This window comes from Protopterus annectens, chromosome 10.part0 (assembly GCF_019279795.1).
Source record: "Protopterus annectens isolate FY-2018-M chromosome 10.part0, PAN1.0, whole genome shotgun sequence".
NCBI classification, from domain to species: Eukaryota; Metazoa; Chordata; order Ceratodontiformes; family Protopteridae; genus Protopterus; species Protopterus annectens.
In genome coordinates, this window is record NC_056744.1 from 1,474,155,981 (window position 1) to 1,474,169,153 (window position 13,173).

The window sequence follows — 13,173 nt, forward strand, 5'->3', positions numbered from 1 at the left end:
AGGAATAATGTTAAAAGTTGGATTAAATCACATCACTGAATCTAAATAGTTGGTATATTTATTTACGTTTTTTTTGATAGCCCACAAGGCAGTGATATCATATATCCTTGTACTGATGTACTTTGCCACTTTACCCACTTATATAGGATGAACATATAATGCAAGCTTTGCTAAATATAAAAAGAAATTTGTCTGGCAGACTATTTTTTGAGAGATAAATGATGACTTGTATCCCAGTTTAAAATACTTCAAAGATCATTGAATGAAGGTTATGTCCCTGAAAGGGGCTACTGTTATTCCTATTCATACAAACAACTCTTGTCACTCAATAAATGACTATAGGCCTATATGCATTCACTTACATTCTGGGAAGTGCTTTGAGTGAGCAATGAGTCTTTCTTGTAAGTGCACATTTAATTTTATTACTGGTATTTTTAATCGGGTTTATTTCAGTTAGATCAAGTCTATCCATCTTGATTAGTTTTTGTGGTTATATTGTAAATTTTATGGATACATTTAATTCATTTCCCCATGTCATTTTTATTGATACCCTCTGCAAAGTGAATATGAATGCCTGTGTTGCAAAATGGGTAACAAACTGGTTGCTGGGCAGAAGTTATTGTGTCAGAATTCAAAATAAGTGTTCTTCTTTTATGCCAGTATGTTAGGGTATTACACAGGGATCTATTTTGGGACCACAGTGTTTGGTTTTGTCAGAAACAATTGCTCCACGTTCAGACCAAGTATGGCTTAGAAGATTTATTGATGATTTAAATGATGGATATTTTGTACTATTGTACTGAACCATAATTATCTTTAAAAATAGCTTCATATTTTGGGTGGGTATAGTTAAAGGATATGACATTTATAACAGATAAATGTATAATTTTGCAGTTCAGGCCCAACAGCTGTTCTTATCCGTATGCATTGGATGCTTGTTTTATTTCTGCGCAGGTTAAGGCCTTGGGTATTCTTGCTGATTCTTCTTTTATTTTTTTATTTATTTTTTAAACACCTTTATTGAATTATTACTTGTGATGTAGGCAAATTTATATTTATACAAAAGTAATCAAACTGTATTAACAACTTAATATTAGCAAACATTATACTTCACATATGTTGTATCATATAACCTAATCAATATTACATAAATTATTCAATTTTTGCCCCCTTTTTTAAAAAAGAAACATCTTTATCAAACCATCACTTACAACAGAAGTAATCATACATTTATATAAATGAAAACAAACCACACTGACACAATTCTAGTTGCAAGCATTTTACATCACAAACCATACTGACACACTCACAGTTGCAAACATTATACATCACTTATAATCTACTCAATTATTTTCAGTCAAACATTACATAGCTCATTTAAGTCCTGCCTTCTTTAAAATCTCATTCCTCCCCTGTATGTATTGTTCCCACAAGTCCCATTTTTCCTATGTGATTTGCTTCTACCCTTTTCTAAAGACATCAATTCCACTTGTTTCATTCACTACTTCTAATATAGTTGGTTTAGATTTTGATTTCCATTTTCTAGTAATTGCTTTTTTGGCAGCCACCATAATTAGAAACAGCAAGGCCATACCATGTCTAGACAATTCCAATTCTGTATCATAGCTCAGAAAAATCATCTCCCTCATCACACCAATCTGCCCACCCAGCATCTCTGACAGTGTATCCCGCAGGGAATCCTTAAAGTCCACCAACCCACTGCACTCCCAAAAAATATGTTCCCAAGTACCTCTTTCTTTGTTAGAAAATGTAATGGCCTAATAAAAAATACACTTTGTAGCTTTTCTACCAGGGATAGAAATGTAATGGTTAAATTATATACAGCTGGCATATATTGAGTCATAGGATATGTTGCCTTTGTTGTGTTTTGGGCATTTCACAGTTATGGAGATTGAAGCATATAAAAAATATTTACTAGGCAGATAGCTAGATATGATACTTTATCATACGTTGAGACCTGAAAATTTATTTGTTTATTCAGTAGTTTATAGATTGCTGAGGCCTGATTTAATCTTGATATTTAAGTGTTTGAAAGATGACTTCTTGGCTGCTATATTAGGCATTAATGTCTTTGCTTATAACACCAGTGCAAGGAACTATAACATTTTGGTTAAATTGCCTGTAGTTAGATCAAAACAAAGGCAATATTTTTCCAATATAGAACTGATAGGCTATGAAATTTATTGCCAAAATATGGACGGGTAGTTAAAGATTTGTTGTCTTTTAAGACACAGCAGACATATGGTATAAAAATATTTTATTTGTGTCTGGGAAAAAAAATAATGCAAACCCTTAAATGGCCTGCATAGGCCATGAGTTTGATTATTATTTCACTGATTCCTTGAGTCATGACATAAGAAAGGATGCTTTGTGAATCTGTGGACTCAGATTCTATTTTCATGTCAACAAAAATATCACATTTAAACCACTTATTTTCTGTACTTAAGTACATTAAGTTAAATGCAGTGTAAGTGATTGTAAAAGTATTACAACTTAGCCTAAAACATGCTGGGAGTCTATTAGAAATTCATAATTGTTTATGTGTTCTGTTGTTTCCGTAGATTATCTTTTCTTGAATTTTTCTGGCATAACATATTATAAAAGTGGTTCAGAATTCATCTTGTGAAGAGGGAGGTGAAGTTTTGAGGGAATATCTAATGTGTGTTTAAATTGTGAGGAAAGTAAGCATGTTTGGGTAAGGTTGAATATGTGAGTAAGGGGCTTAGCTGTATAGGGCAGCTTTCCAGAAAAAAAAAGAGAGAGGTATAAACAGTTTGGGTAGGGATTTAACTTCTTTTATTATTTTTCTAGCAACTCTTTTACTTTCTTAGACAAAATACATTCAATGTGGAAGGCAGAAATAAAATATTGATTATTTGATGAATTAAGTTTTTCTATATGGTCTGGGGATGGGGAAAAGTCCAGCTGTTTATTTGGCTTGAATAGTATTGATGGCCCCGGAAATAACATCTTTGAATATTTTGGCAGGTAACGGTCCACTTCTAATGAGTGAATGATTCCCTTAAGTGGATTTTTTTTCTAATTCCTTAGCAAGTATAAGATAAGCAGAACTCATTATCAGACCTTAAAGTACTTGTAAGCCTTTGCAGTATGACCACGAATATGGATGTGGCTCTGTTGCTGCAGGCTTGAGTCCTGCTGTATCCATGTAATATGTTAATGTGCTTCCACTAGTGGATGCACGTTTCCAAATGTGTGCAACACTGTAACTCTATAAAAAATGTCATTGTGTGCTTGTATCTCCTTCCTGGTTACTAGGTTTGTGTTTTGTATACCATCCTGACTGTCTACCATTTCCTGTCCCACTGAACTGTAAACATGCTGCTTTGCATTTTGCAGTTTCCTGTATCTGTGCCTTGCACTTGCTGGACTTAATAACATTAGTATATTGATACTAACCTGCTTGTCTATTATGTTTGGGTTGCCATTATGTTATGCCGATGTACCTTTATCATAATGTGACTCATCCCTGTGATACTGTGTGCTTTTCAGTCCTATTATGGCTTGTGGTCCTGTAATATAACTTGTCAGACCATAATGCTTTCTGTTTTGTTTGTGTTCAGTTGTGTGGATGCCAATTGTTATTTGCTGTTGCACTGATCTTGGAAATTATGAAGCTTGGATGTTACGACTGTTATTTGCATATTGTTCTGTTCTGCTTCCTATACTGTCCACTGACTTTGTCTAGCAGCCCCTTACTTGTTCTCTTGTAATTTACAGTCTGATATTGTTAATCCTCGTTCATCCCTTACACATGGGTATCGGTTCCGAGCTCGGAACCGAGCCAGCCATTTTCCAAGCTCACGTCAGCTTCAATCTCTTGAGCTAAACTCTTACCCACAGCCCCCCCCCCCCCGTTACCTCAGATTTCGTTTGCCGCATTGCCATTCGGTTGTGTCAAGCTACTTCTCTTGAGCTAAGTACTTTCAATTGTTGTTTAATAGTTTTACAGATTACTTTTCTGTCAGGAAAGTTCATATTTTATTGTCTCTTACCCTATCGCATCTAGCGTTAATAATTTCTTCAGGTTTTTCTGCCTTTTTCTTTATCAATTTTACCACAAGGTATTCTCTTTTACCATTGTTGGTAATCCCTTCCCCTTTTCTCTCATACCTTCGGGTACTCTCTTGTACCATTGCTGGTACCTTTCCCTATTAATTAATTTGCTGTCATGGCAGATAAGAAAGGTAGTCTGGGGTTTAAGCGGTGTTCTGACTGTGGACACAAACTGCCTACTTCTGATGCACACCCTTTGTGTGTTTATTGTTTGGGAGCTTCCCATTTGTCTGTTGACCCACCCTGTGCTATTTGTGAGAACTTTTCTAATAGAACCTTGTTGGAAAAAAAAAACAAGCTGTTACTGAAGGGACTTCTAAAATCTCCTTTTTCAGAGGCTATTTCTGGGTCGGAGGTCTAAACCCCTCCTAGAGCCCATAAGAAAACTTTGGATGTTTCTACTAAGGCTAAATCTTTGCCTTCTTCCCCAGCTGGGGACTCTCACTAACCAAAACATAAAAAGGCTAAAGTTTTGGCACCGGAGCTCTCTCAATCAGCCCCAGCGCTTTCAGTGCCTAGACCCTTGGCACCGAGGCCTTCGGCTCCATTAGTGATTTCAGCTCCGTCTTCTCCTACAGCCTTCTATATATCGGCACTGAGGGGCTCCTTGGTTCAGACCATTACCACTTTATCGGTACCAACCATTCAGTCATCGCAGACTTTGACCGCATCGGCTCTGAGATCTTCCTCGGAATTGACGCCTTTATTGTTGACTTCAGTTTTGTCGGTTCCAGCTTTGGCACCGACAACCACTTCGGCACCGGTCCCAGTCTCGGTGCAGACCATGACCTTGGCACCGATTACTTCTTCAGTGCAGACAACAGTAGTCCAGTCTCTCTCAGCGCAGTTGTTCTCGGTGCAGTCTGATGAGATGGGCACCAAGTCTGCCTCTTCTGTGGACAGGACTGTTTCTCCCTCAGTCTCTGTGAGGTCCACTAGAAGCCTTTCCGAACATGATGTGTTGCGTCTTATGGACCAGGAATTCTTGGCCAGAGGTATCTCACCCCTCAGGAACTATCCTTCCTTGGGAGGTGATCACCCATCTCCAAAGACCCCTTCTTATTCTCCTCCTTCACTGCCTTTGAAGTCCATGGATATAGCACAGTCTTCCCCATCTTCAGTTCCCTTCTTGGATCTCACTAAGGAACCGCAGTTGCCTTCATGGCAGGAATGTTTTTCCATGACCCAGGATGTCAGTTGGGACAATCATAGATTGCTGCTCCACAGCCATCCAGGGACTCCAGGTCGGCAGGCTGAGCCACTTAGGGGAAGGGTGACCCCTGTCCCAGACATGCACTCTTCTTCGGGTGGACCACCCTTGCAACTGTTGGAGAAGGCTTTCACTGCTGCTGGTGATTCCAGACTGTCTATACCTCCACCCTCCTCTGGTACACTGCTTTCACAAGTCAAACCTTGTGGACACCGGGTGCAGGGGCTGCAGGACATATTCCCTCAGGAATCCCCTTTTCTGCTGTCTTCTCCAGCTTCTCCCACTGAGGAGGTCCACCGGAAAAGTTTGTGTAAGAGGAAGCACATGGACTTCACAGAGGAGACCCTCACTGAAGACACAGATTTTGATGAGGAGGAAGGATCCCCTCAGTCACCTTCTGAGGTATTCTTTGGTGATATCCTCGAAATCCTGAAACAGAGAGGTGACTGGCAGTCCTCTAATCTGACCTCTGAGGAATCTGTGTTCCTGCAGGCTTTTCGCACCCGGCCCCCTACCTCCTGGTTTACTCCACCTGCCGATGAACTTGTCTGGCTCATCGTGTAGCGTGCTTGGAAGGCTCCTGATACCGTCAAAGCTATTCCCCGGAGGCCAGATAAGATCTTGTCCCATCCTACTTTGGATCCCCATTGGTCCAAAGGTCTTCCTGTGGATGCTTTGGTGGTGGCAGCCACAACAAAAAAGGATCTGGCAGAAGAAGAAAGCCAGACTGTCCATCCGCCTAACAAAGAGTCCCGGGCTATGGACAGGATAGGGAAGCACACCTTTGCTTTAGCGACCTTTGCTATCAGGTCCCTGAATTATATGGCACATTTTACCAGGCTTCAGAGGGATCTGGTTTCTGAGCTCTCTGAAACCTTGGCTGGTGCCGTGTCTGATGAGGTCCGTGACAAAGTGGCCTCACAGCTGGCCACCATTGAATCTATATCTAACTCCTCTATGCGATTGCTATCTCACACATCAGAAGGAGCAGCTAGAGCAGCGGGTTCAGCTGTGGTCTTGAGACGACACACCAGGATGTGCTTGTGCAACTTCACGGAACCCTTTAAGTCTTCTTTCTTAATGCCCCCATTGAGGCCTCTTCGTTGTTTTGGCCCAAAGTTAAAAACACACTGGCCAGATGTGAACAGGACGGTAAGACCCTTTCTTCCATAGGTCTCCATTATTCTTCCCCTCAATGTGCTTTCTCCTGAAACCAAAAGAGTGGGAAGATATGGTTCAAGAAATCTCAGGGTCCTTTCTGTGACACACAGGCAGAGTTCTCCCACGAGGCAGAGGGGAAACTCACAGGGAAGATGCTCCTTTTGGGGCAGAGGGGGTCCACGTAACCAGGGTTCGAGGGATTCTTTCCCTGGTCAATCCTACCAGTGCTCCTGAAGAGCAGCCCAACTCCTTTCCTCTGGAGGTGGTTGGGGGACATTTTTCCTTGTACCCTTCTGCCTGGCTAACCATCACCACCGATTTTTGGGTATGAAGGATTATAACCAGAGGTTATCATATCCCCTTTGATCTTTGTCCTGCCCCTTCAGAAAACCTTCCTGACATTCCACCCAGTCAAAGAGAAGAAGCAGCACTAGAGATAGAAAAGCTGCTAAGAAAGAGAGTCATCCAAATAGTCCCTCCAGACCAAATAGGATCCGGATTCTACTCAAGACTATTTTTGGTGCCAAAGAAAACCGGGGAATGGAGACCAGTTTTGGATCTCAGTGTATTAAACAATTTTGTGAGAGTACAAAAATTCCAGATGGTCACAATACAGTCTATCCTCCTGCTTTTGGAAAAAGATGATTGGATGTGCTTGATAACCCTTCAAGATGCGTACTACCACATAAAAGTGGACAGACCATCAAGAAGATTTCTGCACTTCTGTGCGGGAGCCAGTCACTACCAGTTCAGAGTACTGCCCTTTGGATTCTCTACAGCCTCCAGAATGTTCACAAAGTGCATGGCAGTTGTCACAGCTCACTTGTGACTTCAAGGATTCCAGGTGTTTCTATACCTAGATGACTGGCTCATTTCTGCCCCCACCAGACAGCTACTGGAAAAAGTCCTGGCATACTCTCTCCTAGCTGCTCAAAGGCTAGGCATAACCATAAACTGGCAGAAATCCAATCTCACTCCATCTCAGTTGACAGAATTCATAGGGGTTATCTTGGACACAAAAAACTGCAGAGCTGCTATTCCAGAGCACAGAATTCTAATGATAAAGCAACAACTAATCCCAACCCTTTCAAAGGAAAAATCCACGGCTTACTCGGTTCTACAGCTATTGGGTTCTATGGCAGCTTCCATCACCATTGTTCCCCTGGCCAGGTTTCACATGAGGCTTCTACAATGGTTACTGCTCACCCAGTGGTATCCTTTTCAGCATCCTCTTTCAGCCATGATTTGAGTAACCCACAGGTGCAAACAGGATTTAAATTGGTGGATGTCACACAATCTCTCACAATAGTCTCGCCCCTTTTCCCCCCAGCAACCCAAGGCCACAGTGACCACAGACGCCTCCCTGATGGGGTGGGGCTATGTCAGGGACAGACAGTCCAAGGCACTTGGTCCAAACTGGAGGCCCATTTGCATATAAATGTTCTAGAGCTGAGGGCGGTGCTTCTGGCATTGCAAGCATTTCATTCCCTGGTGCCTTCTGGGACAATTGTGATTCAATCAGAAAACATGCCGGTGGTCTGGTACATCAACAAGCAAGGTGGAACCAAATCTTACTCCCTTTGTTGAGAGGCCATGAGGATATGGCAATGGGTGATGGCTACCAACCGTTTTCTTCTAGCAACGCACATTCCTGGGAGTTCCAACATGATAGCAGACAGACTCAGCAGGTGCATTCTTCAACCTCACGAGTGGTCCCTGAATCCCTTGATAGCGGCGGAGATCTTTCTCTGCTGGGGCTGTCCTTGCTGTGACCTCTTTTCAGCCCTGACCAACTACAAATGCAGCAACTACATCACCCTGATTCCCCCTCCGGGACAGTGACCCAGGGACACTCTATTCCACTATTGGCCCTCGGGTCTTCTTTATGCATTTCCACCCTTTCCCCTCATTCCCCAGTTTCTGAAGAAAGCCCGTCGGTTGAAGAGCAAGGTGATCCTCATAGCACCATACTGGCCTCGACAGATTTGGTTCCCCTTCCTTTGGCCTCACCTACTAGATCGACCATGGATTCTCCATCCAACCCCGGAGTTGATCTCACATCCACAGAACCTGATTTATCCCAACTTGAACAGCCTGAAGCTCACGGATTGGCTACTCCAATTCCCTTGATTGCCAAGCAGAATGATCTTTCTTTACCAGTACATGATATTCTCATTGCTTCTCATAAGTCTTCCACTAGAATTTCTTATCTGAGCAAGTGGAAAAGATTTACCTGTTGGCTGAAAGATAAAAAAGTAAACCCCTTTTCAGCACCAGTGTCGATAATACTAGACTATCTGGCCGACCTGTTTCAATCGGGTCTATCGGCCTCTACCATTAGAGTTCATTTGGCTGCAATTTCGAATTTTCATGAGGGTGTCCAAGATTCCTCTCTTATGTCCCATAAATTGTGCAAGACCTTCATAAAATGTGTGAATCATCTGAAGCCACCTTTTAGAGAACCTATTCAACCATGGGATTTATCATTAGTTCTACAAGCTCTGACAATGTCTCCTTTCGAACCAGCCTCTTCTTGTGACCTCAAGTATTTGTCATGGAAAACCTTGTTTTTGGTCACCATTACTTCTGCCAGATGTATTTCTGAGCTTCAAGCTTTATGTATCAAGAGCCATACTTGATTTTTCATAGAGATAGAGTGTCTCTGAGAACTAATCCAGCATTTCTGCCTAAAGTGATCTTTAAAATGTCCATTAATCAAGCCATTGAATTGCCAGTTTTCTTTCCCAATCATTCAAACAGAGGAGAGTATTGCCTACATACCCTAGATATACACAGGCAAATCCATTTTTACTTAAACAGGACTAAACCTTTTCTTAAATCTGACCAGTTATTTTTGGCCTTTTCTGGACCTAGATTAGGATCTGCTGTTGCTAAGGTCACATTAGCTAGATGGTTGAAGGACTGTGTGACCTTTATTTATACACAACTTAATATCTCATTGCCTTCTACCATGAAAGCTCACTGACAAGGTCGGTGGCAACTTCTGCTGCCTTCCATGCCAGAGCTTCTTTACAGGACATCTGCGCAGCTGCAACTTGGGCTACACCTCATACCTTCATCAATCATTACAAATTGGATTTGGCCTCCAGGGGAAGAGCATCTTTTGGGTCTATGATGCTCAGGAATGTCCTTCCATGAGAGCCTTCCAGGAATAGAGGTAGCTGGGGACTCTGTCCCATGTGTAAGTAATGAACAAGGATTAACAATATCAGATAAAGAAGTTATGTCTTACCATAACATTCCATCTGTATTGTTGATCCTCGTTCAGTCATTACGACCCTCCCTCCTTCCCCCTCCTGTGGTTTCTAGTGGATCTCACCATCCGGTTCTCTTAGGTTATTTGACCAGAGGTAGCCTCTACCTTCTTTGACTTACAAACTCAATCTGAGGTAACAGGGAGAGGGGGATTGTGGGTAAGAGTTTAGCTCTACAGTTTGAAGCTGATGCGAGCTTGGAAAATGACCAGCTCAGTTCCGAGCTCGGAACCAATACCCATGCGTAATGACTGAACGAGGATCAACAATACAGATGGAACGTTATGGTAAGACATAACTTCTTTTTTTTCCCTTCTGGTATCCAGTGACACGTTAGGCTGTGCCATAGCATAATGCCCACAGTAAGTAGAGTACTACTGCACTTTATTTTGTGTTCTACAAGTCTCAAAATATTTTAAATATTTCCAGCTAGCTATAACTTCCTCCTTTCTTTTCTTCACCATTTCATTTTGCGCTCTGCCTGCTGTGCACAGATGTTTCCTGTCATCTTTAACTTTGTGTATCTGAATTACTAGGTTGCATAGCATTAGCCTTTCTGCCATGTTACATCTTTATGAATTCTAGCCTGTGTCACTTAGTGTAAGTATAAGGCAGTTTCTTATTATGCTGACATCTATGTTCCTGTGAAATACTGATTATCTAAATGATAGTATATGAAATGTCAGGTCTATATTACGTGATCGAAAACCCAAGTCAGCAAATGCATGTTCGCCAACCAATACACAGTGAACTGTCATTTCTGCGAACAGCCACTTCAGCAAATTTTTCCCTAGGTGAAAAACATCACTTGGCCATTGTCCTGAATTTGCCCTTTTCCCCATTGTAGTGCAATCTCGGAGTTGATATATTTAGTTAGGAGGTGTGGGGCCACATCCCCCCACTTTGAAACGTTTGAAATAGTGCGTCGTTTCTTGTTGGCCAAGCGATTTTTTCCCCTAGGAAAAAATTCACTGAAGTGGCTGTTCGCAGAAATGACAGTTTGCTGTTTATTGGTTGGCGAATAGGAGTTCGCTGACTTGGGTTTTCGATCACATAATATAAACCCTTAAATTTCCATTTAACAAGAGAAGAACTAATGTAAAGTCTTTTTAAGGTATTGTATGAAAAAATATTGGCAGAAAGAAAATAAAATATTTTTGTAGAGTTTCTTGACATTTTATGATCTATTTCATGTTTAGTCAACAGGTGGCAGAATCAGCATGAGATTCAAGGTCAACAATCAACACTTCAAACTTATCTAAACTCAATATATGATGTGAACTCTGCAGATAAGAAACAAATACACACTGAAGAGAAGCCATATAAGGATGACCTGTGTAATAGTACTGTTGCATTTCAATCTGCCCTTAAAATATACCAGAGAACCCACCATGGAAAGGAAGTCTACATTCGTTCTACAGATAAGAATTTTACACAGAAGAGTAACATGTCAGCAAGTGAGAAAATGGATACTGGAGAAGATAATCACTCTAAATATGCTACATGCAACAGGACTTTTACACAGAAGAAAACACTTGCAAAAGAACAGAAAATACAGACTGCAAAGAAGCCTTATAAATGTAACATTTGTGACATAAGATTTGCAAGGAAGGGTAACCTCAATGTGCATGAAAGAGAACACTCTAAAAAGAAGTCGTATAAATGTCTCATTTGTGAGAAGAGCTTTACACAGAAAAGTACTCTTACCATGCATGAGAAAATACACACTGGAGAGAAACCATATAAATGTATGACGTGGAAAGTGTTTTATACAGAATAGTAATCTTCTGGCCCACACAAAACAAAGAGAAGCCATATAAATGCTCCGTATGTGAGAAGAGTTTTACACAGAAAATTTACTTTTTATTTCATGAGAAGTTACACACTGAAGAAAAGCCATATAAATGTGTAATATGTGACAAGGCTTTTAAGTTGAAGGTTTGCCTTTCAGTACACAAGAAGATACACATTGGAGAGAAGCCGTATAAATGTGCCACATGTGGCAAATGTTTTATATGGAAGGATGGTCTCACAAAGCATGAAAAAATACACACTGGAGAAAAGCCCTATGTGTGTAACATATGCGACAAGAGTTTTATATGGAAGGATGTCCTGGCAACACATGAGAAAAAACATATTGGAGAAAATAAAACAAGAAAGAAGCCATATAAATGTGCAACATGTAACAAGGGTTTTTCACAGAAAGCTTATCTTTCACTACATGAAAAAATACATAGTGGAGAGAAATCATATAACTGTCCCATATGTAGCAAGAGTTTTTTATGGAAGGCTGGGCTTACAACACATGAGAAAATACATACCGGAGAGAGGCCATATGTGTGTGCCACATGTAACAAGAGTTTTATATGGAAGGCTGCTCTCACAAGACATGAAAAAATACATGCTACACAGAAGCCATTTAAGTGTGACAATGCAACAAGAGTTTTATAAGGAAGGATGTCCTTGTAGAACATGAGAAAAAACAACACTCTCGGTAATCATTAAAGATTGATGAAATACTAATTTAACTGTACCCTGATCCAGGTCCAATACTGTCATGCAATTAGAAACTCTAAAAAACAAACATGACACATAAACGTGCCATGTATGGTAAGGTTTTTAAGATACAAGTAAGTATTTCAGTGTATAAGAAGACACACATTAGAAGTGCTATGGTTTTACACTGCTGTCTGTGCATAAATGAATACATAGAAAAGAAAATCATTTGAATGTGCTACATGTAACCAGTGCTTCAACTAAAAAGTTTACTCTCAGTGCAAAGGAAAATGCACATTTACCCGGAAGATTTGGAGAAATTAAACAAAGGAAAATCCCACTGATGTGTCACAGGTAATATGATTTTTTTACCTGAGAGGCAGGCAATGCACTAAAAAGAATCCTCATTGATGTTCCAGTGTGATAAAATGTTTGCAAATAAAATGTAATCCTTCAAAAGAGAAAAAGTCTACAATAATGTAAAGGTTTGGAACCATATGTAAGAATGAAATCCAGTCAGAACTGGAGGGCAATGATTACTGGAATTGAGTTCATCCTCATGACATGTGGCTTCACATGGCATACCATACTGATTATAACATGCCAAGCCAAACATTGGTGAGGCTTTTTGTTATGCATGTCTTTGAAAAATGTAAACGATAAAAATGGAAGTTGTTTGAATAAGTTGTGGGATGAAACAAATACACAACTCTTGCAAAAAATGTAAGGGCTGCTAATATTGGCAATGCCAAATCTCCAGTAGATAATGAAATAACTCACTACCTGAAAAAATGCCAAAGGTTACATATTCTTTTATTTAAACCCCTTAATGGAACAAATTAAAATGGAACTGTATGTAGACAGAGTAATACTGATCCTACCAGAGATCACTGTTACTGGAGTAATACTGATCCAACCAGAGATCACTGTTAC

At 40.5% G+C, this 13,173-nt stretch overlaps 1 protein-coding gene across 1 annotated transcript in view; it reads left to right on the top strand.

Annotated features, from left to right (window-relative positions):
• LOC122813663 (zinc finger protein 320-like) overlaps positions 1-12,761 on the top strand; it is a 151,396-nt gene extending 138,635 nt beyond the window's left edge. Inside the window, exon 4 of the mRNA XM_044086105.1 lies at positions 10,944-12,761. Coding sequence (XP_043942040.1) covers positions 10,944-11,524 — 581 coding nt within the window. The 3' untranslated portion in view covers positions 11,525-12,761. The remainder of the gene's footprint in view (positions 1-10,943) is intronic.
• The last annotated feature ends 412 nt before the right edge of the window (positions 12,762-13,173 follow it).